The sequence below is a fragment of the Cygnus atratus genome, chromosome 1 (genome assembly GCF_013377495.2).
Source record: "Cygnus atratus isolate AKBS03 ecotype Queensland, Australia chromosome 1, CAtr_DNAZoo_HiC_assembly, whole genome shotgun sequence".
In the NCBI taxonomy this organism is placed as follows: Eukaryota; Metazoa; Chordata; class Aves; order Anseriformes; family Anatidae; genus Cygnus; species Cygnus atratus.
The window spans coordinates 50,388,202-50,411,690 of record NC_066362.1 but is presented as its reverse complement, the minus strand read 5'-3'; the positions used below and the strand labels follow the sequence as shown (position 1 = coordinate 50,411,690).

The 23,489-nt window shown below is 35.8% G+C and overlaps 1 protein-coding gene across 1 annotated transcript; it reads right to left on the bottom strand.

Moving 5' to 3' along the window:
• Positions 1 to 3,949: 3,949 nt before the first annotated feature.
• C1H12orf50 (chromosome 1 C12orf50 homolog) lies at positions 3,950 to 23,237 on the bottom strand. Its single transcript, XM_035551837.2, has 12 exons — positions 23,220 to 23,237; positions 20,553 to 20,676; positions 16,137 to 16,310; positions 14,498 to 14,575; positions 14,298 to 14,411; positions 12,501 to 12,620; positions 11,776 to 11,838; positions 11,261 to 11,368; positions 10,769 to 10,876; positions 10,335 to 10,538; positions 8,123 to 8,214; positions 3,950 to 6,767 (listed from the first exon to the last, which is right to left on the bottom strand). The coding sequence occupies exons 4-12, from the start codon at positions 14,511 to 14,513 to the stop codon at positions 6,705 to 6,707; spliced, it is 888 nt and encodes a 295-aa protein (XP_035407730.1). The 5' UTR covers positions 14,514 to 14,575; positions 16,137 to 16,310; positions 20,553 to 20,676; positions 23,220 to 23,237; the 3' UTR covers positions 3,950 to 6,704.
• Between the last annotated feature and the right edge of the window lie 252 nt (positions 23,238 to 23,489).

The window sequence follows — 23,489 nt, the reverse complement described above, 5'->3', positions numbered from 1 at the left end:
CCCGCCTTCCTCCTTCTTTACCCCAGCTTTACTGCTGAGCCTGATGCCACACGGTGTGGGACATCCCCCTGGTCAGCCTGGGCCAGCTGTCCTGGCTGGGTCCCCTCCCAGTTCCTGGTGCACCCCCAGCCCCTCGCTGGCAGGGCAGTGCAAGGAGCAGAAACGGCCTTGGCTCTGTGCGAGCACTGCTCTGCAACAGCATCATACAAGCCTCTATGAAGAAAATTAACTCTATACCAGCCAAAACCATGACATCCCCCCAGATAAACATTTCTGAATGTTAATGAAGTGCTACTTACCAGCACATGCTATTCAAGACTCCTGTCTTGCCTTAACCAGCAGGTGCTCCCTATGCCAAGAGAACAAAGGCTTTCATTGGCACTAGCCAACTGAAATTGCTACTACAAGGCACTTTTTATCTAACTTACCAATGACTGTCATATTTCCATGACTTATTGTTGCTCCTATAATTCTGTATCATATTTGCCCAGTTTGCAAATTTCACTTCAAAAGTTAAAAGTCTTGCTGGATTTTATATCCTCATTCATCTCCAAGAGTAATAACAATTTGGCAGGCCGGAGTAAACACTGTAATGAAAACCTTGGAAGCCACTGAGTTTTCTGCTGTGCTTAGTCAAAACACCCTTGAATTTTAAAATATGAATAATTGTGCTGAAGTCAATAGAATTACTATATGGGGTATGTTAGAGTATGCTTTGCTTGATGCAAATTCCTGTAAAGAAGTATTATCTTCAAAATCTGCTCTTGAGGTTTCTCCTGCAGTTCAGGAGGAGTTGTGAAGATGAAAGAAGCACATTAGTTTCTTGCAGTGGAAATGCATTAATCTTCATGATGCATGAGCAGCAATGGTGAGGATAACAACCTTTGGAGATACTGTTTTTGTCATGTCATAAAATGTGTCATAAAAAAAAATGTATGTGTTCTTAAAACAAGATGAGCCAAAATTATTGGGAATTAACTTTCTAAATAACTGAAGTTCTCTGGTGCTTAGAACATCTGCCCACTGGCAACTACAGGAGCAGAATAACTTTGCTAGTCTTACCTGCATGTATGCTACCTGCATGTGGACATTTTATTTCTTTTTTGTTTGTTTGTTTGTTTTACTTTATTTCTGCCCATATAAGCATGACAGTCGGGAAAAGAGGTACATCTAAAAAAAAAGGATCCATGTTTACAGGAACCTTACCATTTCAAAAGGCCCTGCTAATTTTAATATTTACTTCTGCCTAACTGCCCTTTTCTTAGAAAACCAGAGAGGGAAGAAGCAGCAGGACTTCCCTTGTATTTTAAGCACAGTAGTTTTACTCTCACTAGCACAATACCACTGTAGTATGTTTCTGTCATTTTCACCTGTAAAGAAAAATGGGATGTGAAAAGGCATTTAACATCTCTTTCTGAGGTTCCACTATCCCATATTCATTCAAGAGAGAAGGAAGGAATAGCTCTTGCTACCAGTTTCCCCAAGTTCATCTAGACCTTTACCAAGCTCCATTTCTTGGAGATGTTATAATTTAAATTTCATTTTCCATAGATTCCTTCACTTGCATGGAGGTGTGGTCCACATCAGAGTCGGCTCAAGGCTTTTTACTAGTCAGACAACATTCTTCTCCCTCCAAGGATTTTCTCTTAGGTTTAGCAACCAAAAACAAGCAAACAAACAAAACTACTTTGTGCTGAAGCAACTTCAGTGTTCAGGTTCAGATAAAGAAGTAACACTGTGAAAGTTTAGTGGGGTTGCTGTGAGACCATGCTTGGGAGGGAATGCTAAGAGGTCATTGGGACTTCCAAGAGTGCTGGGAGAAAGCAGAGGGCTATGAAGAATCAGCAGAGGCTTTTAGATGCTTAACTGCAGATTGAAGTTGTGCACCATGGGATGGATAGGCTTTCAGAAGTGTGCTGGGCAGTTTTGAGGCAGTTGTTAACAATGAAATGGTCTCCTTCTCCTACTTTTTGTACATCTATGTATGTGTTTTGTTCCTGTAGACAAAATCGAGGCAAGCTTTGCTACCTATTCAAACCTGATTGAGTATAACTTGTTAATTGGGATAGGTCTGAATAGTTAGAGGTTTCACTGGTGGACACTCAGTTTTCTCATTATGCTCTCAGATGGCCCATAACAGGTGGTATGTATCTTTTAAAGATAGAATAATGTCATATGAATCAATGGGAGAATGAATCAAGGTGGGAATCAATGTCCTACACAAAGATCTAAAACGTTTCCAGGCTAGAAAAGTTAAAGTAGACTCTGAGTTAGGGAACAGCTTCTAGAAAAACTGTTTCTCTGAGAAGAGTAGTGAGAGCTGTCTAGTTTGGGAGGTAACAGAAATGCCTTTTGGAAAGTGTGTAGGATAGGGCAAAAGTACAGTAACATCATTGCTTTAAATTAATTAAATAAATAAAATAGCTATTTAGTAATTTTGAATATAGGTTACTGCAGCTCTCCCTGAGTTGGCTGTTAGGAAGCATAACAAGCCTTCTGGGACCTTCCTTTTCTGTTAATTTAAAGCTGTTGGAGAACACTGCAAATAGGCTGGAGCTCTGGAGAGCTGGAATCAAACTCAGTGTAACGAAGGTTCACTCGTGTGCCTTCTAGGAGCTTATTCCTGGGACTGTACTGACCCCTAGTGACTACAGCTCTAGTTCAGTAATTTACAGACTATTTATATATTTATTTATTTACATAAAGTATTGCTATACAAGGCACAGTTTATCAACAAATATCTCCATTAGGGTGAAATTGTTAACATCCTCCTTTTAAAGCAATCTTTACAATTTCCAGGAAATTTTTGTTCTGTTTTTGTTTTGTTGTTTTTATTTTACAATCTTTTTTTTTCCTCATTTGTGTGTCAACTTGAGATATACTATGATATATTTATGTATAAACAGCTTATTTAAAACATCAGTGCTGCTAAGATCCTGGGAGGTGGTGTTTTTAATTTAGCTGTAAAAGTTTGTTCAGGAATGCAGGCTCTCAAGCTGGAAGCTCTGCAACTTTTAATAAAATACAGATGGTACCACTGTTAATCTGTTTACTATCTAATATGCTTCACCTACACTAGATATCTGATGTGCTTTTAGACGTACCATCTGGAAAAACATTATCATATTTTTACATGTATAAGGTGAAAACAACAGATCATTCCTTTCCCCTGGGCTTTTCAACTCAGCAGTGGATTGTGTATTTGCATACATGATACACCAAGTTCAACTATGCTTCAGAAGCCCTTTGCCTCTGATCTTTGGCACATTATCTAAGCACTGATTTTCAAGCACTGTTAGTTTAAACCAGTGTGGGGGTTTTGTCATGCAGCGAGTAGGTGAAAACACAGAAATCCACTACTCAAGCCTCACAATGTGAAGTACTGAATGCCCTCAATTTCTTTTGAGCAAAGGCATTTGTGCGGCACAGCACAGGCACAAAGGCCACACTCTTAAGGGTAACACACCACAGAGTAGCACAGACCTGTGCCCACTCAGGTTTGCTGCACTGTGGATCACTCAACCGTTGATGTACAAGGGACTGCATGTTATGGAGTGTGAGGTAGCAATTGGAGAGATGAAGATGCTTTATTGATTTCAGGTGCAGAGATTGCTGCAAATAACTTTAAAGTTGAAAGATGAGTTCACGAAGGCATACTTTTATGCTTGTCAGTTCACTGTAGTCAAAGCTCAGTGGAAATTATTTTAGTCTAATTAATTACAGTCCTGTTATAAGCAAGGTAAATAATGCAAATAAAATTCCATGCATTGTTTACTTTTACTAGGTGCATTTATTGTTTATGAATATACAAACACCATTTTTTAAACACAGAATAGTAACAATACCATACAGTAAAGCACAGTCTCTGCTTCAGGTGGCTCACATTAGACTCCTCTTATTTGTTCACCTTTAGGTCACTTATTTTTTATCTATCCAGTACAGTGCTAAGACTTACTTCCTTTTTATATTAGCTCAGAACTATAATAAATACATAGATTGACAAAGCTCTTTGAGTTTAAATACAGTTAAGGGAAAGAATCAAATGTAATATTTATATTTTCAGATGTCATAATGCTTTCTCAGATTTCACAATATATACTTAGAAAATACATAAAGTAATGAACTTCAGCTTACTTCTAGTTCACTGTTAAGTTCATAAATTTGGAGGCTAGAAGTTCACTTTGTTACTGTTTCAAATCCAAACCATGTCAGCCATTTATGGTTTTTGTTTGTTTGTTTGTTTGTTTTTCACACCATTCAGTGCTCAGAACATATTTGATCAAATATGGATTCACCAGGAAAGTCTAAAACTGTGGCACCACCTACTCTGTCATTATCTGATGCTGGAACGCTCAGTAACATTCAAATTTTTTGCCCATCTTTTTAGTAATTTTTTTAGTAATTTTAAGTAAGTTTCTGGCAAACACACTGTTAGTAATTGTAATGAACTCTCAAACTTCCACTTCTTTGTACAGTACATTGATAAGTAAAATCAATAGGTTAATACCCAAGCAAGCAAAGAGTATCAGCTGTACTCTGAAATAAAATTACTAAGGCATAGTGGGATCTTTGCACTGCTACTCTCAAACCAAATAAATTGCAAAATTTAAATACTGAAACCCTTTTTAATTAAATACTAAAAAACAGACCATAATAATAATGTTTGGCCCTGCTCGATTTATGGTCCTGCCAAATTCAATCCTCTAAATGAGAGAGATTGAACAATCAGTAAATGTAAAATTTATGTTTATTTGACATAGAAAATGAGAGTAAAAGTATTTTTCTAGATGTTAAAAAATAACTGGGTAGAATAACCCTCCAAATCAAGATTTTAAGCTGCCTCAGGCAGACAAGATACAAAATGTTGCTGCAAGGCATTGTGTGATACAAGTTGAGAATCCAATGTTTAATTAGAGGGAGAAAGACATTTTCAGTACACTTTATCACTGATTTTAAAAAGATGTTACCTGTTTTTTTGTTTTGTTTTTTAACATTTTCTACCTCTCAGCTAAAACAGATAATCTATTCTTTTCTCAGCTAAGAAAGGAATGCCCAACTGCCTACACAGTTATAATCATTACAGCATTTTTTAAATTTAAATTATTAAAAATTAAATTTCTAAAATGAAAAGTAATAATATTTAAAGCATTACCAGCCTATTTTTTTGCAAGATATTCTCAGTAAAGTAGGACTGAGAAATGTATGATGATATTTCTCATAGAATGATAGAACAATTTCAGCTAGAAGGCACCCTGGAAAGCATCTGATACAATTTTATGTTCTAAACAGTCACAAAGAAGCAAAGTGCTTTTAAATTCATAGCCATGGGTGCCACTGAGGTAATTACTGGATCACAGTGCTCCAAAAAAATGTTTGAAGGGCTCTCCTCCAAAACTGAGTATGTTTTAAGAATGACCAAAGGTTAAGTAAATGCAAAAAAAATGGAAAAAAGTTTGAGACAAAGATATAAATTCACATATATGTAGTAATTTAGCGTTAGGTACAATAGTTGCACACATTGGCTACTGACCAGTATTTCATGGAAGACAGAATCCTTTGCCTTGCCCCTCTTTTTCTTAACTCTCCAGAGGGAATCTTTGAAACATGTTTCTTTCAGTTACATGGTCCACAATTACATAATTTTCAGTTTTCCAGAAAGCTATTTCGAACTTTTGAGTGCATTTTTTACCTTTTCATCTTCTGAAGTTCCTCCTTCTGGCTCCATTTCCTGCTTACACCTGCCTTCTGGTGTGTCAGTTATTCTATTTTTACACAGTGCTGTTTACTGTTTGATATATTGATCCAATCCTAGAATAAAGGTTATCAAAACCCATTCTCTCCAATTACAGGAAAGAAACCAAATCGATCTGTCTCACAGAAGAAAAAAAAATAAAGATTATGGAAATGCAGAAAAGATTTAAAAACAAATCTGTGCTCTCTAGAGAAATATTCGTACGTTGTCACTGTTCACTTTAAAAGCATTTATATAGTTTATTTTTTCAGGAAGTGATGTTGTAGTCTTCTTGTCAGTCTTCCTCTCTGTCTTTATCCAGTCTTATACTTTTGTTTAAAATGTGTGGAAAAACATATTTCTGTTAATTCTTGTTTTGTTGTGAAGTTCATTTAGTTTATAACAGTTCTGCTGCCCTACTAAAATGTCAAAATATCAAGATCAAACTCAGACTGAGACCTCAAACATCTGGAAAACAATTACATCATCTACAAATCTGTCTTTCACACCAAAACAGCCATTTTATAGAATGCATTAATATTACTGTTTACATTCAAAGTCTTCTGAATCTGCCAAGTGCAACTAATAATATTAATTCGTATTAGTAATTTTTCATTAAAGTATCTGTCAAACAAAATGGGGGAATACTCTGTTTAAGGATTTTCCCCCTCTACAGACATCTTTTGCTATCAGTCTTGAAGTGTACAGCCATAGCCTGTAATAAATCATTTCAACCGTTAAATTTTAGCAACAGATTAAACTTCATGAATAGATTGAAGACCTATATATGTGCACATACAGAACATACATTTTTAATTAGCATTTTTATCACTTTTGATAAAATGTTAAAGTGTACTTCCTGCAGATTATTTTTGAGATTTGCAATTTTATCATCTTTTGATGTCCAGTTGGGCAGTACTTGTTAATTTCCTTCTTTTAATTTAAATTTTTCTTGTAAGTTGAAGTATTGGCTTCATATCTTTCTCCTGTTTACAAATCTTTCTCCTTTTATATTCATTTCCATTTCTTCTTGGCTCTGTGGTCAAAATAGATATACTGAATATTTTGTGCATAATCTGAGTAAAACTGTATGCTCTTTCAGAGATGTTTTAAGAATTAAACCTTCAACACTTACAGAAGCAATAGAAATAAAAAATATTTCATACTAATATAATTAATCTATTTTCAAAATGTTTCATTAAAGTATTTTCCCTCCAAAACCTTTCCAAGCAGATGTTTGAGAACCATGTGGTACTTGCACAAAGTGATCAGACATGTAGTAAGCCTAGTGATGGATTCCAGTAGGTGGTTTTAGGTGCTTTGCATCTATCCGGTGCCTCAACAGAATTTTGCATCTCAGACTGGAATCAAAATGGCATAGTGCTCCCCTGTGTGAACTCATCTGAATACCGATAACAGGGCCACAGAGCACAAGAGGGCTCTGAAACACAGGGTCACAAAGTTGCACATTTGTGACCAATCCACTTTGCACTAATCTGCTAGAGTTCTTTTTCTTTGGTTTCCAAAAACCAAAGAAGCTGCTCAGAAAACAATAATAATAATAATAATAAATAAAAGAAACAAACAAAAACACTGTTAATGACCATCTTCTATAAAATAAAGTTGTGGTAAAAGGATTCACCCAAGAAAGGGCACTGCAGCAGGGTTTCAACTTATTTCTTCCTACTTTCAGGGATGCACTTTCACAGCAAGCAAGAAGGTTAAGCTTGCAAGAACTGAGAGGATGCTATGCTCTTCCACCTTTTGAACTATGCAACTGCAGAGTGAAATATCAGTGGAGGACAGATAAGGAGATAGGAGATAAGAAGGAAATGTCTTCCTTGAATGAAACACAGACTGAAGACTAATGGTTTGGCTACTCATCCATGGGAAAGGAGATACAGGTTCTAATCTCTGCTTTCAAGACAGCTGCAAAATGTATTAATGGTTCTTAGGGTGTATTCTGAGGCTTTTGGTAGCCTGAGTCCTTTTATGAATTTGGACCTAGACTGATCATAGTTCAGCTATTACAGATACTTCATGAGCAAACAAACAGAGACAAATAGATTGCACATATCTAGAGTTTCTTCTGCTTTGTCCAGTGCTACAAAACAAAACCCACTTCATTTATTTCTTCACTTTAAAAGCAGGTACATATTTTGTATTCATATCAGTGATATAGAAAATTAGAAATCATAGGTTAGCTATATAGGCAAAATTGTATGTCTACAAACAAAACTAACTACTCATTCAGACTACTCAGCATTGCTTAGAATCTTGCAGTCTTTGGTTGGGCTAGTTTGAAGAGCAATTATACGTTTTCTTGGTGAGGAGAGACATGTCACCTTTATTAAAAAGACTCAATTATAAATATTTCTATAAAACAGGTACCTGAATGGTTGTTTTAAACTTAGAGAATGTCTTTGCATGTGGATTTCTTTTCCTCCAAGTTGGTGCATTACAAGATCCTGAAGTATATTTGTCTATAGAAGAAATATATAAATTGTTTCTAATTTTCAGCTATAATTTCAGGAGAGACTATCTTAGCCTGATAGGTGATTTAAAAGAAACATTTGCTGAAATATCAGTTGATGGATCACTTCAATCACCCCTAAAATGCAAGGTATTATTAAATATAGACTTTATGCCTAGTACATTAAAAAACACTTATAATCTTGCAGAATTTCTATGAGGCTCACAAGATCTTCCAAGTGACGTGATTCTTCCAAGGACATCCTTGAGGTAAACAGAATGAATGTCTAGTGTTGAAAATCTTCCTGATGGGACCAATTGCTTTTAGTTTAAAACAAAACAAAAGAAAACAAAAAAAAATCCAACATACTCTTTTATCTCTGCTTGTGAAAGCATTAGATGCAAGGCAATACTACATTCTTGTGCAAGACGGTTGGTTTTGCATCAAGGTATGTTGCCTAATGAATAATCATTTTGTATAAAATTTGGCTGAAATGATTATTATCAATATTCTTATTTTCTCTTAACTCCAGATTAAATCCATTAATTCCAGTGAATAATTACATAATAATTCTAAGCTTTCAGTTTATATGCAACATCTAAGTATCACAGTTTTCAGTTTGGGTCTAAAATCTTTCATTTGTGTCAAGCAGAATTTTTGGTTTGGAGCATTTCAGACCAAATGGCCCAGGTGCCCTTGAAAAGAAAAGTATCAAAAATGGTAACGGTTCTTCTTATGACAAAAATTCTGGTCATATTTTCTTTGAAATGCTTTTTTTAGCCTGGAATTTTATAAGAAGTATCCTTTGCAGTAAGAACATTCTCTCTGTTATTTCTATACAACCTGTCCAGACTTAATCAAAACAAATATTAAAAGAAAAAAATATATATATATTAGTCCTGCAGACGAAACACTGATGTCAAGTTTCATTTCATTTAACTTTATTCATCTAAAACCAAGACTTTGTCTAAAGGAGGTTTCTTTTATTGGAAATGAAGACAGGGAGATATATCAAGACTAGGACTCATTTCAGTTTAAGACAGATGAATAAAACTGGCGAGATGAATCATTTTCTTGTCTTATGATTATTTAAATTATTTACCACTTAATTTGTTGCTGAAGTGACAGATAAAAAAAACAATTATCCAAATTAACCATGGAGACTGGAAATAGAAAGACAAATAAAACACAAACTATGATACCATATTGTGTAAAGCCGTATTAGCAAGTTAAAAATAAAGTGAAAGATGTAAAATTATCGTTATATCTGAAATAGATTGCCAAAAAGAAAGATATAAGACTCAGAATCCCACTGTAAACTTCTTGTTAAATTATGACATATTATGTACTACCGAGAAGATAGTAGAGTATGTCAAAGATGGCAAAACGATGAAGGAAAACATCATCCTGAAAGAATGGCAGGAATAATTAATTTGATCCTCTCTCCAGTATAAATAATGTGAGAACATAATATATCATGAAGAGTGTATATCACTGAAGTTTGGAATGTATTTAAATTGATAATGGAAGATTGACTAAGGCCCTTGTTTATGCAAGAAGAAAAATAATTGTAAATAATGAAAATAATCATAAATCATAGGCGAAACCACAGTGAAATACTAGTTGTGAAAAAAATACACAAAGGACATTCCTTCATCCCCTGATGGTAGCAAAAAGTTGAACAATGAGTATTTCTTGAAAGGAAACTGAAATTCTACTACAAAACTACTTCTACTACTTTTGCTTTCAATGCTTGGAGTAGTATGAGAAGTTAAAGGGGACTATTACAAGGTTTATTTATCTAAAAAGAATAAATCACATAAAAGAAGCTGTGAAAACTGGGAATCAGTATATTTGAGCACATCAGCATATCAATGGATTCATCCCTCTTTGGTAGGCAGGGAAATGAATCCCTTCTGTGAAGGTGACTGAATTATTTTTTATAAATATTCTGATTAATTTTAAATGTTTATACAGCATAAAAGTAGTTACATTTCTGTTTATGGATACTACTGCAATCTAATTATGAAAATTATGCTGGATTAAATTTACTCTTGCCCATATTTAGGAATAAGTACCTAAACAGATATTTAGCAACATTTTAAGAATTCTGTGTAAGCAGGAACTCACCCATAGATCCATTAAACTTTGGTTCTTGAACATCTGTAACATTACGGTAGAACACATATGCTGATCTTCGAGGTTCTGAAGAATTGAAATAAGTGTTTCTTCCAGCTTGTCTCGCAGAAATAATAGAAGACGCAGTTTCATCATCCTTTCTTTTATCACTTTGTTGGTAACTTGGTTTAACTTTTGGGTTTGAAATGTGATTTTCTAAAAGTGAAAGAACAAATTTATAAAGAAATGTTACGACATTATTCAAAATTTGACATATTAGAGAAGACTGGAACCTGGAAGACAAGACTAAAAAAATGTTCCTTATAGATAGTCCAATCAAAATACAAATTGTCTGTATCTAACACTAGGAACAGAACTAGGCAGTACTAAATCATCTAATAATTTAGTAAATAAAAATGAACAAGCCAACCATTTTCTAAAAATACCTTTGCCTGTTACTGGATTAGATAAGTTTCTTGGCTCCTCAGAAATCCATTTCTTTTTCTTTACTCCCTTAAAATGATGCTTCTTTACCAATTCAGAGCGGCTTGTTGCTAAGGAGTTAAAATAGCACAGATTTACTTTTTCAAAAAGCACACAACATTTTCTTATCAAGAAATGCTACAGTGTTCTGAAAAGCTCATCTCCCACTTCATACACAGGTCTCCTTGGGTGAGGAATGTTCTTTCTCACCTTAATTATTTTTAAAGTATCATCCCACAAAAGTAAAAACTGCTACATTTCCTCTAGCAGACTTCAGGGTCTCAAAATCTTGTCAGAAAACTCAAAATTTGGCTAAAAACACAGTACTTTGAACTAGTACAATTACTTTGATTGGTTCTGGCTCAGAAAACTTCCCATTAAGAATGAGAAAATCTTCATTAGTACTGTAAAAGAAATCTCATCTAAAAATCAGAAAATATATAATAATTAAATACCTTTTACATTTGAATACTCTGATGCAATTGGTGCTTTTTCTAAAGGTAGTGCCTCATTTCTTTTCCCTTCAACAAATATGTTTCTCTGTGCCACAAAACAATCACCTCCTACAGAAAATGAGCATCAAAAAATCATCTACACCAAAGAACACAATGAAAAATCAAATGTGGACAACACACATAATTTGCTATTTTTAGAATTACATTTTCACTGAAATGAATTTAGAAATGCAAAACAAAATGTGAAAAAAAAGAAACCAAACAGATGATTCATTAAGGCCCACCAAAAGAAAAATAAAAAAGATAAACATCTAACATTTAAAAGCTTTAAATCAACATGGGTATGAGCAGAGATTTAATTATAGGATTGCTTCTCAGTGGTAACTTTTTAGTAATGACAGTGAAGAACACCTAAAAGAGAGACACATACTGTACATAAAAGTTGTAGTAAAAGAATTAATATTTAAGATACATTAGTACTGTTCCATACAGTTCTGGAGCTAGAAGATGCATACCAGTTTGCTCAAAGCTAGACCAAGCATCCCTAGCATGGTACTGCATTATTTTGCACTGACAAACTAAGGGAGAAAAAAAAAAGAATAATACAGTAATTATTATTATTTTTACTACTAATAAGTATTTAAGAAGAAAAATGAGTAAATACTGTTAAGTAAACACAAATTCAAGGATAATAGTGCATTCTTTAACCTTAATTACATGATTCTATACTGAACTGAATGTGGCAAGACACTACATCTTCATTAAGTTCAACTCTGTTCAGAGAAATCAGCTCCCATCAGAAAAGATGCAGGACTGGAGCTTAGTACTTCACCGTACGATAACTGAAAAATACAAAGCCTATTCATCTTAACTAGGGATAGTCTCACATAACAGGTTTTTAAAGCATACTAACTTGTCATTCCTACACATTTTTTATAACTTCAGAGAGACATTTATTTTCCAAAATTAAGCAGGAAAAAGTCAGTTGTAATCAGCATAGAGGATTTTTTTTTTACTAGAGACTTAAAGCAAGTGGAATCATAAATGATACTTTTAATTGTTACAATTAACGGTGCATTATGATAAGAAGTGCATATAACATGAGTAACAGATAAAAACTCAGTATCTGACTTATTCTTTTATATTTAAATCGTGAAGTTTCATATACACATATCATTTATGGCAAATGTATTTACCACACAATGTTCAGCAATGAGAAGACAATGTTAAAGTACATTACCTCCATTTTCAAAGGATCTATGATCTGTTCTGTTAATACCCTCTACTGACACTCTCCTTCCTGAAGTCTCTCCCTTTCTTTTCATATTATTAAAGTTTGTAGGATTTGTATTACCATCACCTGGAAAGGCAACAGAAAGGATATTTTAGCTGCTTGTGTGTAAGCACATTAAATCAAACTCTCATTTTTTTCCTCCCACCTCTGTGAGTTAGTAATTAGCTCAAAGCAATTTCCTTTAACCTCTTGTTTTATATTATTCTTTCTCTTTTATTAGTCATTTGGGTAGTGTGTAATGTAACTCAAACACTGATGTACAACTTTTAAGTTTTTTAAGAAAATGACACAATACTCAGGTTACAGAAGACTACAACTGAAAAGTAAAGAACCAGCTACAAATTATCTGCTAGTTCTTTAGCTTCTCACTTTTCATGAATGATACTTATGAATCCTATCTGAATGAATATGTGGTATTTTTAAGATACATGTCATCATAATATATAAAACCTCAGAAACTCAATTGAAGAAATGCTTTGGGAAAACGCATCTATCTGATTTCTTTTGAATGTATGTAATTATTAATATATATATTAAAAGTTATAAATACTCATATATTTCTCACTTAATTCTTTGTGTACAGTCTAAATATATCTAAATACTTGCCAGAAAAAGTTTATCAAAACTATTTGAATAACAAACATTTTAAATGTAGAAATAACAAGAAAATATTTTTACCCAATTCTGTCAAACAATTTAGGCTGGCAAAAACCATCAGTCAAAAAAGCATGACTTCAAATGCAGTATAACTTAAAATGGAGAACATTTTTCCACTCTAATTTTTTCATTGGCACATCTTACTCATATTTATTTTACATAAAGCAGTATTATCAAGATTTAATCCCTAAAATTTATACTACTGTAAAAATAAACATATTTTAAATTAAAAGTAACAGGTCATTTTTCTGCCCAGCAATTTTTAATGGCTGACCTACTAAATACTCTAGTGTCTTATTAATAACATAATTCTCTCTCCTAAAATGGAACATTTTATTACTTATTCAATAAAGCCAAAACTAATACAGATTTTTTCAGTCACACCACTTGCTCAAGAATGAAAGAGAAGAATAACAAGGGAAATAAAGATTTATTAATTCATATTTCTTTGACCATACTTATGTTAGAAAAGGTGAAACATTCAAAACAAAATGTAGCGATTTTGTAACTATCTTTCATAACAACTTAGAGTTTTTTGTTATATTTTTCATTAAAATTGAGTTAGGTAAAAGTTTGGTGTATAGCCAAATTGTCATCTCAACATCCAATATAGTCAGCAGAAAGAGCAGAGCACCTCTGAGAAAGTGATCCATTTAATCTTTGGCAGACCTATCAGGAATAAACAGCCCATTAAGAGTGCCTATCTTAGTCCATTTAGAACAGACAGCCTATATGAGAAACATAAACTAAGCTTGGGATGTTTAAAATTAGACTACATAAATCTTGATCTTAAAGAAAAATATGAAAGGCCTATGTTGTGTATCTCTGGAAATTACATGCAGGTTTAATGTTAGCCAGTTTCTATCTTTTCCACCTACAATCAATACTGGTAGTCATCATGCATGTGACTAAACATCTACATGGGGAAAAAATAATGATGTATTTTTATGTTCTTTTTATGTGCTGTATTTTATTTTCACTAAATTAAGAAGGGGGGGGAAGGAGGTGCAAACTATGCAATAGTTTCTCCCTGGAACAGTATTACAAAAAGCAGTAATCATTGTACAGCAAGACGAAAATACTTGCCTTTCTGCAAATCCTGCTTGATAGCTTCCAAGGGCAATAACTCATTTTCTAGAGACGAAGATACGATTTTTGTTGATTGGTGTTCCTGAGGGTACTGAATCCTATAATACTCTCCTAAACACAACCCAAAACGGGAAAAAATACTTTTATTATATTGGCAGCATTGCTGTTTATGAAAGAGTGGCTAATTTTGTATTTACCAGATTTATAGCACATTTCCTTTATTGCTCTTTCCTCTTCAAGGTCTGAAGCAGTCTTAGCCAACAAATTAAAATCATCTGTAGGAAATATTTTTTAAAAGATTACTAGATATCTATACAAAGACCTTCAATGTTTCTTAATGATCAAATACCATAATGAATTTCATTTTGGTCATGACTTTTTTTCTGACTGCAACCTCTCCTCTGGGCAATACAACGACTCTTGAATGTTAGGTATTTCCAAGTGCAATGGAATTTCAGCTACACCTATTAAAAAGCTAATGCCTGTTGATTTAAAATGACTTAAAACCATTTTCAGTACTCACTCACAAAATGACCATTTATTTACATTCACAAGGAAATCTGATTAAACATATCAGCAAGAACTTCTTGTCACTAAACCTCTGCTCAAAGTTACTATCCTGTAATGTCTGCTGGCAGAGCTGGTGAAGTGAGTGTTCCTTATCTGTCTCAGTTAAGGTTAGTAAGACTAGCAATGACCCACTTTTGATACTGTCTCTTTTTTTTTGATACTGAAAGTTAATTTAGTTTATTCAGACTGAAACAGAGTTAGGAAGCACTAACAATAAGCAGCCCTTCCAATCTGAAAGGCAGTGGGAAAGTGAAAAGCAGCATGGGGCTCCCTGAGAACTACTACCAAAGTAGTTTGCAGAATGCCTACGTGAGAGTGTTTTCTCACTTTCACTCTCTGGGGACACACAATTCATTCACTCCTTATGAGTCTCTAATCTCTAAGTGAGATACATCCAAATGTTTAATTACAGTTTTTGTGGTTTTGTTTGTTTTGTTTATATATATATATATATATATATGTATTCAGTTTTGCATGGACTCTTTTTACTAGATTTAAGAATAACTTTTTGTAATAAAATGTGACTGTCTAAAGAGGGTTTAATAACAGAAACCTATGGCTTCACCTTCATTGATAAGCATGTACAGCCCCAACCTCTTTTCAAAAAATTGTTTCCATTAAAAGATGTGCTTCCTAAACTTGCAATTTTTATAGCATTTTACCCACAACATTAGACAGTGCCAAAGAACAGAAAATATTTGCAGCTGTATAGATCAGAAACATTTTTGTTTGGCACAAAAACAAAATGGTTCCTGCACTGCTACTGTAAATCCCCTGTTAAACATTCCCCAGTAGTAACTGTTACAGAGATGGCTAAAGCTAAGGCACACTGTAAGTCCTCAGTCAACATATGGTATTAGCTATTAAAAATCTTGATGAGAAGAGGAAGACATTAAAAATGTCTTTTTAAATGAAAGTGCCAATAGCTTAGATCATCCCTGAACTGAGAAATTTGAATAATATTTGATGGTCATCAGAATATTTTAAACTCTATTTGATAAAAAAGGGGAATGTAAATTATACCAGTACTGAAATATAAAGCCGGACATTTTACAGAAGTTAGAAAATGGTGGCTTACTTATGCATCTGGTGACTACCAACTGGGAATACTTTGGGAATTATACAGAAACAATTTCAAAAACTTGTCAATAACTCTTTCCTAAAAATGTAATGGTTATTAGAATAAATCATTCATGAACTATATTTTAAGAGCTGAAAAACATCCACTGTACTTCCTTGTAAAACAAAAAAACAAAACTTGTTTACTGTTCTCTTTGTCTTCAACATCCTCTTCATCCTCCTCTTCATCCTCTTGGTGGTTGATGTTTATAATCAGTGGAGGGTGAATTGGTCTTAAAATATTCTCCTGACTTCTGAATAATCCTTGACCACAGGCTGGATTCAGAATCCCTTCTTGGACCTCCTCCTGCAATGCGACATCTGCAAAAAATAACGTGTTTTTTTTTGTTGTTGTTTTTTTTTTAAGAAGGAACTAGGTTTGGACCAACACGTAAACTTTTGAAATCATTATATTTAAAGAATCAGCCAAAAGATTAATTGTGCAGAGGCAGGCAAAAGAGCATCTTCCAACCACAGAAAGTACGAACGTGAATGTGCACTAGCTCCTTTGAATGGAAAGATAAAGCACAGCTGAATATAGTCTTTCGAAAAGTGAAACTTTGATCATCCTATGCTGTCCAAAAAAGGTTGCATACCTCTTCCTACTAGTGGACAGATCAACCTGAGTAAGTTTCTTTCTTTCTTTCAATCCCTTTGTTTATAACATAGGGAAACGTGCGATTAGTAATACGTTGGCTGAAGTGAGTAAATGAGTCTAGGATCACACCTGTGGAAATGTATTAAATCTGCTGAAGGCAGGCCTGCATTGGTCTTCATGGCATCAATTTTGAAGAATGTAGCAGTGCTAAGCACTAGATTACCCATTTTTAGCTTGTAGACTTTTTTCCATCAGAATTTTCTAAATCACAACTCTCTTGTACAAATGTATAAGATTATACAAATGTACATAGAGTTTGTATAAATGCTATGTACAAACGCTATGTACAAATCACAGATTTTGTGAAAGAATATGAAGTTCATAAAAATAGTTTACACTAAATTAGAAGAAAATCATAAAAGCTATGATTTTCCCTATAAATCTATGTCTACTCATGAAGTTTTGCAGCAAAATTATTTCAGTACTAGGACAGCAGTTTCTGAGACCAAGGAAATGCAACTGCCTGAAAATAAAAATGATGAAAAATAGAAATAACACGAAGCATGGGCATTTTCTTTTATTCCACTTGTTGTCAGCCTTGTGCATTTTGTGCTTGCAAAAGAGCAGCATATGTATATTTTACATCAATTTAAAAAACACTATTGCAGATCAGATTTATTGCATGTATCACATGCAAGAGCAAGTAAGATACAACCCTTTAGCCTGGTGGAGCTTTTTTCAGTCCCAAACAGAGTATTATTACCTTTGGATAGTGTAAGCCAAATCAAACAGTTTAACAAGAACTTTAAGTCTTGATATAAATAAATGCAGCTTTAGTATTTGCAATGTTGTTGTGGAACACACAGACTTTGAAGTTACACATATTCCAGTAAAAAGAAAAGCACAAAAGCATGCCTAAGTTTATAAGTGCTAGCTGGCAGAGGCTGATGTTGTGGATGTAGGAACTGTACAGTATGGACACTAATAGAAACATCACTTGCCTTGGTCCTGTGTGATTAGTTAAGCTCTACCTTACCAGATACAACAGCCTACCCTTTCCTGAAAGAATTTCAGGAACACGAGGTGCTTGTTTCTTAATAGAGGTCATTATAGACATTTCTTACGACATCTGTCTACAGCTTTGCAGATAAGGCCAGTGAACAACTGTATTTCAGTTCACCTGTTCACTTGGCTATGACAAGTCTGCCAACTTCTCACTCCTGCTTCTGCCTGATTTCTGACATTTGTTTTGGTTCCCTGCTCTGGGCTTTTACCCTAGTCCAGCTGCCTACCAGAACTGCTGGTAGATAAGAGCTCCACTTAGAAAGAACCGAGGGGGGAAGCAAAGGAAAACAACAACAAAAAAGCCTGTAATGTTTTTTGTTTGTTGTTGTTTTGTTTTGTTTTGGTTTTGTTTTTTTGTTTTTAATAATCTGATTTTCAGAAGTTAAAAGAGAAAGTATACTGCCTTACAAAATATTATTGTCCTTAAATAACATGCATCCAATGCCAAGCCTGAAAAATTTATTCTAAATGCTGGACGGTAAATGTATTTACACACACAGCACTGGAATCTTATGCTGCCTTCCAATGCGGCGTCTCATTCTTATAACATGTTGTGCTTTATCAACAGATGATGCTACTAAACACATAATGCTAATAGTGATCCTAACAACCTCTCCCCTCCAACACAGACGCTACTCTTAATTTATTACATTCCTACTGACCATTTTCATTACTCTGTATAATCTGGTAAATATCTAAGTACAGAAGAATGTGAAAAAGCAAATTTCTGAAGGTGTTAATTGCCGTGAATATTTTAAAAGTAGTCTCTCACTACTGATCTGACCATAATTGTATTGGGTTTATGTGGCAGGGGGCTGCAGGGGTGGCCTCTGTGAGCAGAGCCCAGCAGCTGCCCCATGTCAGATCAGAGCCAGCTCCAGTTGGCTCCTAAAGGGACCTGCCACTGGCCAGAGCCGAGCCAGGGAGCAACGCTGGTTGGGCCTCTGGGAGAGCAGACTTAAGAATAGTAAAAAAACTCCTGTGAAACATCAGCTGGGAGAGAGGAGTGAGAAACAGCCTTGCAGACCCACAGGTCAGTGCAGGAGGAAGGCAGGAGGTGCTCCAGGCACGCAGAAGTTCCCCTGCAGCATGTGGAGAGGCCCCTGGTGTAGCAGGCTGTTCCCCTGCAGCCCATGGGTCCCACATGGAGCAGATCTCCATGCTGCAGCCCGTGGAGGAGCCCCCGGTGGAGCAGGTGGATATGGTCTGGAGGAGGCTGCAGCCCATGGAGAGCCCACACAGGAGCAGGGGGCCTGGAGGGAGTTGCCACCCGTGGGGGACCTGTGCTGGAGCAGTTTGCTCCTGACGGGTGGACCCTGTGGTACGGAGCTATGTTGGAGCTGTTCTTGAAAAGCTACTGCCTGTGGGAAGTCCCCGCAGGCTCAGTTCAGGAAGGATGGTATCCCGTGGGAGGGACCCCACGTGGAGCAGGGGCAGAGAGTGACCGTGAAGGAGCAGCAGAGACGAAGCATTAGGGACTGACCGCAGCCCCCGTTCCCTGTTCCCGTTTGTCTTTTTTTTCTCACTGCACTAGTCTGTTAATAGTTCACAATAAATCATATTAATCTCCGTATGCTGAGTCTGTTTTGCCTGTGAGGGTAAATGGTGAGTTAATGTAAAATTTTTACTCGATGGATCTTAGTAACCTAAACTGTCATTTATTAATTCTTCTTGCATGTAACTGGTGATTACACAGATTTGTAACATGACACTTAAATAAATTAATAGAGCAACCCATTCCTTTATCTGCCTTGAACTTGACTTGGATCAGGTCATACCTGATTTATTTGCAATAGAATCACAGAATCAAAGGGGTTGGAAGGGACCTCGAAAGATCATCGGGTCCAACCCCCCTGCCAAAGCAGGTTCCTTAGAGCAGGCTGCCCAGGTAGGCATCCAGACAGGCCTTGAATATCTCCAGAGAAGGAGACTCCACAACCTCCCTGGGCAGCCTGTTCCAGTGCTCCTCACTGTGAAGAAGTTCTTTTGCATGTTAGTGCGGAACTTCCTGTGCTCTATCTTGTGGCCACTGCCCCTTGTTCTATCCCCACAAACCACTGAGAAGAGGTTGGCCAAATCCCTCTGTCTCCCACACTTCAGGTATTTATACACATTGATGAGATCCCCTCTCAGTCGTCTTTTCTCCAGGCTGAACAGACCCAGGTCTCTCAGCCTTTCCCCATAGGGTAGATGCTCCAGGCCCCATATCATCTTTGTGGCCCTCCGCTGGAATCTTTCCAGGAGATCCCTGTCTTTTTTGTGCTGGGGAGCCCAGAACTGGACACAGTACTCCAGGTGAGGCCTGACCAGGGCAGAGTAGAGGGGGAGGATCACCTCCCTTGACTTGCTGTCCACGCTCCTTTTAATGCATGCCAGGATCTCATTGGCCCCAAGGGCACACTGCTGGCTCATGGTCAACCTGTCATCCACCAGGACCCCCAGGTCCTTCTCCACAGAGCTCCTCTCCAGCAGGTCATCCCCCAGCCTGTACTGATACATCCAGTTTTTCCTTCCCAGGTGCAGGACTCTACACTTGCTCTTATTAAACCTCATTTGGTTTCTTCCTGCCCATCTCTCCAGCTGGTCCAGGTCTCGCTGAATGGCAGCACAGCCTTCTGGCATGTCAGCCACTCCTCCCAGCTTTGTGTCATCAGCGTACTTGCTGAGGACAGACACTATTCCCTCATCAAGGTTGTCGATGAAGATGTTGAACAAGACCGAACCCAGAACCGACCCCTGGGGAACGCCGCTAGTCACAGGTCTAAATAGTATATTTCTTGATCTTCAAGAGTACATTTCTTGATCTTAATACATATTATGTAAGCAGTGGAAGTTTAAGGATGCTTTTGTATATTTACTTACTTTAACAAACAAATTGTTGAGAAAATATTTTTACTCACTGTTACTAGGAGGCAGAAAAAGTCCATTTATATTACGAGGTTTGCTGTGATGGAAGACACAACTGATCCTCACACAGCCTAATGGCTGTGTTTCCCAGAAACATGAGATGCTGCTGTACTTCTGCTGCAGGACAAAGTAGTTTTCAGATATTGTAAATATAACAATAAAAATAGACTACATTGACTATTACACAGTATACTGCTGTGAATAGATACATAACACTTTGGAAGACCATATTCTGGTATGTTAGAACATTATCTACAGTTAAGTCAAAGGAGTTTTAATGATGTAGAACTGTTACCAGACAAGAATCAGAGTAAAGCTGTCTATGCACACTGTACTGCAGACTTTTTATGAGATGTTGGGAAGAAAAAATCTATTATTTTTAATATACAACATTTTTATTTAATTTATTTGTTTGAGTTTCCTTTTCTACTTAATGGGATAATCAGACCTATCTCAAATGAAATCTGCTGCACAAGTGCAATACTGTACCCTCTTAATATTAAAAGATACAGGCCCATGCGAAAATAAAACAAAACCCACAAAGATGCCTAACAAAAACTGAAAAAGTAAAAATTTGGGAACTTGTAATCCTTGTACAGACTTGTCAGACTTGGATTACAAAACAAGAGAAAAAAAAGTCTTTTGTTTCATTTCACATTCACAACATCACTTTGGAAGGAGAAAGTCACTTTTGATTTCAGACTAAAAAAATGTGCTTGAAGGAACTTGCTCTTTTGTACCTTATTTCCATATGTCTAAATCTGCAAAACAGATGCGAACATTCTCCTTGCCTTCATAATGAGCACACAGTATCACAGCTAAGAGGTTTTTCATAGTGACAGAATCTGCACTTGAAACCCTAATGAGGAGAATGACTTTGAGGCTAAGACATATTAGATTCCCATGTATTAGTTCCTGCCTTAAATGTCAGTCTCCTCCTATAAAACTATTTTTAATTAATGTGGGAGGCAACACAGCAGCCAAGAATAAACATATTACGGTGACAAATGCTTACAAGTTTACAAAAATATTCAGGATATGATGTTCTGAGACTACTGTCATTTCACTGCTCACACCATCTCCCAGCTGTTTTTACACATGACAAACAAAAGCCTAATTGAAAAAAAAAAGTATGGACAGCTTTTTTTTTTTTGAATTTTCGCTGCTTTACTCCTACATATAATCACACTTCAGTTCTCCCTATACTAATATTCTTCCGGTTTAAAAGTCTGCATGATACTGCATGATTAGCTCTCTTCCGATGCAAATCCCTTTCATTAGTCAAACAAAATTATTTTTCTTTATCTCTTCCTTACTAACAGTTTTTAGATTCTAGCACCATCTATGATTATACAATTCACTTATCCCTATAACCTGAGGTATCTTCCACAAGCATGTGATGAGGAAACTCCTAATTCCAAAAAGGCACATGCTCATGACCGTTACCCTGAATATGGGAAACTCAGGTTCATATCTGGGATATGGAATACATGCCAGCTGGGATTTGCAAATGCCAGGCTACCAGCTATTTTTTATTGAGTTTCTGCCTAAGTTTTAAAGGAAAAAAAAAATCACTCTTGAAAATTTTTACCAGTTGGAATAGAAACATTTCTTTGAAGAACCCCATTTTGAATGGCTTCGTTGCATATAACAGGATGTAAAGAAATTCACATTGTCACTATAAGCAGAAAATATACTTGGTTTGTTTATTCAGAATTAATATAATTTTGATTCAATAAAGAAAGATGAGCGATCAGTGATTTTTATGTGGGGTTCTAACTTATGTGTTCCCTAAGTATCTGAGCCCAATTCACATTGAGTACTTAGGACAATTAGCTCTTCTCATTCTGAAAATGAGACATTTGATTTACATATGCTGCCATGATCAAGGTATACCAACTTCTAAATCTAGATAATAAACCTCCCTCTAAATATGTATATATCAAGAAATTCAAGGATGCTGACTACTCTAAAATCTACAGCATTTACCTGTGCGTAGGGAGAATAAAAACAGAAATAGTTGTCATTCCCAGCTTCAGCCATTTTCACCTCTTATGCGTCTACTCCACTCTCTTTATGCAGGCAGAGCATACATGAAAACATAAAAGCTATCAACGCATAAGCAAATCTTAATTTTATCTTGAAAATAGTCGTTTTCTTTTAAAAAAGGGGGCTTCGGAACTTCAACTCTGCTTCTTTTTTGAAACAAAACTCCAACTGACAGCGTAGCTAAAACTAAGTACACTTGAACTACAGAGGTGGTACCTTCTCCAGGTTTGTTATCTGTTGAAGATGGTTGCTAGCCAGGACAGAATGTTACACATCCACGGTCACCCATTGTTCCTCCAGATCTTGTGACATCATCATGATGACATCATGTGACCTTTTGGGCTTGAACATCTTCCTTAGTTCCATTGCTTCAGAATAAAGTATGGAAAATTGGACCATTTCCAAGAGTTTCTTGTATTCGTCTTTCAAAGTTTCTTCTTTCAAAGATTTCCACACAAAATGGAACAAACCCATTTTGCACAGTTTAAATGATACCCAACTTCTAGCTGCAGAAGCTGTGGTCTTCAAAAGAAAACTTTGATATAACAAATACAACATTTATCCTTTGAGTAATTTTTAACCAAAATTCTTGCACCCAATGTTTTTCTTACCGTATCCTCCTTTGGATTGAGACACTTGGTGCTTCCTGCGAGTACACTGTTAGGTGTTAACTGCTTATCTTGTTGCCGCTAATTGCTTTTTCTTGCTCCCATGATGTCCACCACCACAGATAAAGCGGAAAGAAAGAACAGCATACACTTTTGTTACTAATTAACACCTCTATTCCTGTTCAGGTCCTGGGCTGCCTCTGAAAAAATAATAGTAACACATTTAGCGATGAAAATAAAGTTTTAATCCTGGAAAATGGTAAGGGATACATT

Coding starts and splice junctions, on each gene's coding strand:
- C1H12orf50 (XM_035551837.2), bottom strand. Junction 12,621..14,297: donor CAAGCAGGATTTGCAGAAAG/GCAAGTATTTTC, acceptor TTGCCTTTCCAG/GTGATGGTAATACAAATCCT. Junction 11,369..11,775: donor GTCTAGCTTTGAGCAAACTG/GTATGCATCTTC, acceptor CATTTTCTGTAG/GAGGTGATTGTTTTGTGGCA.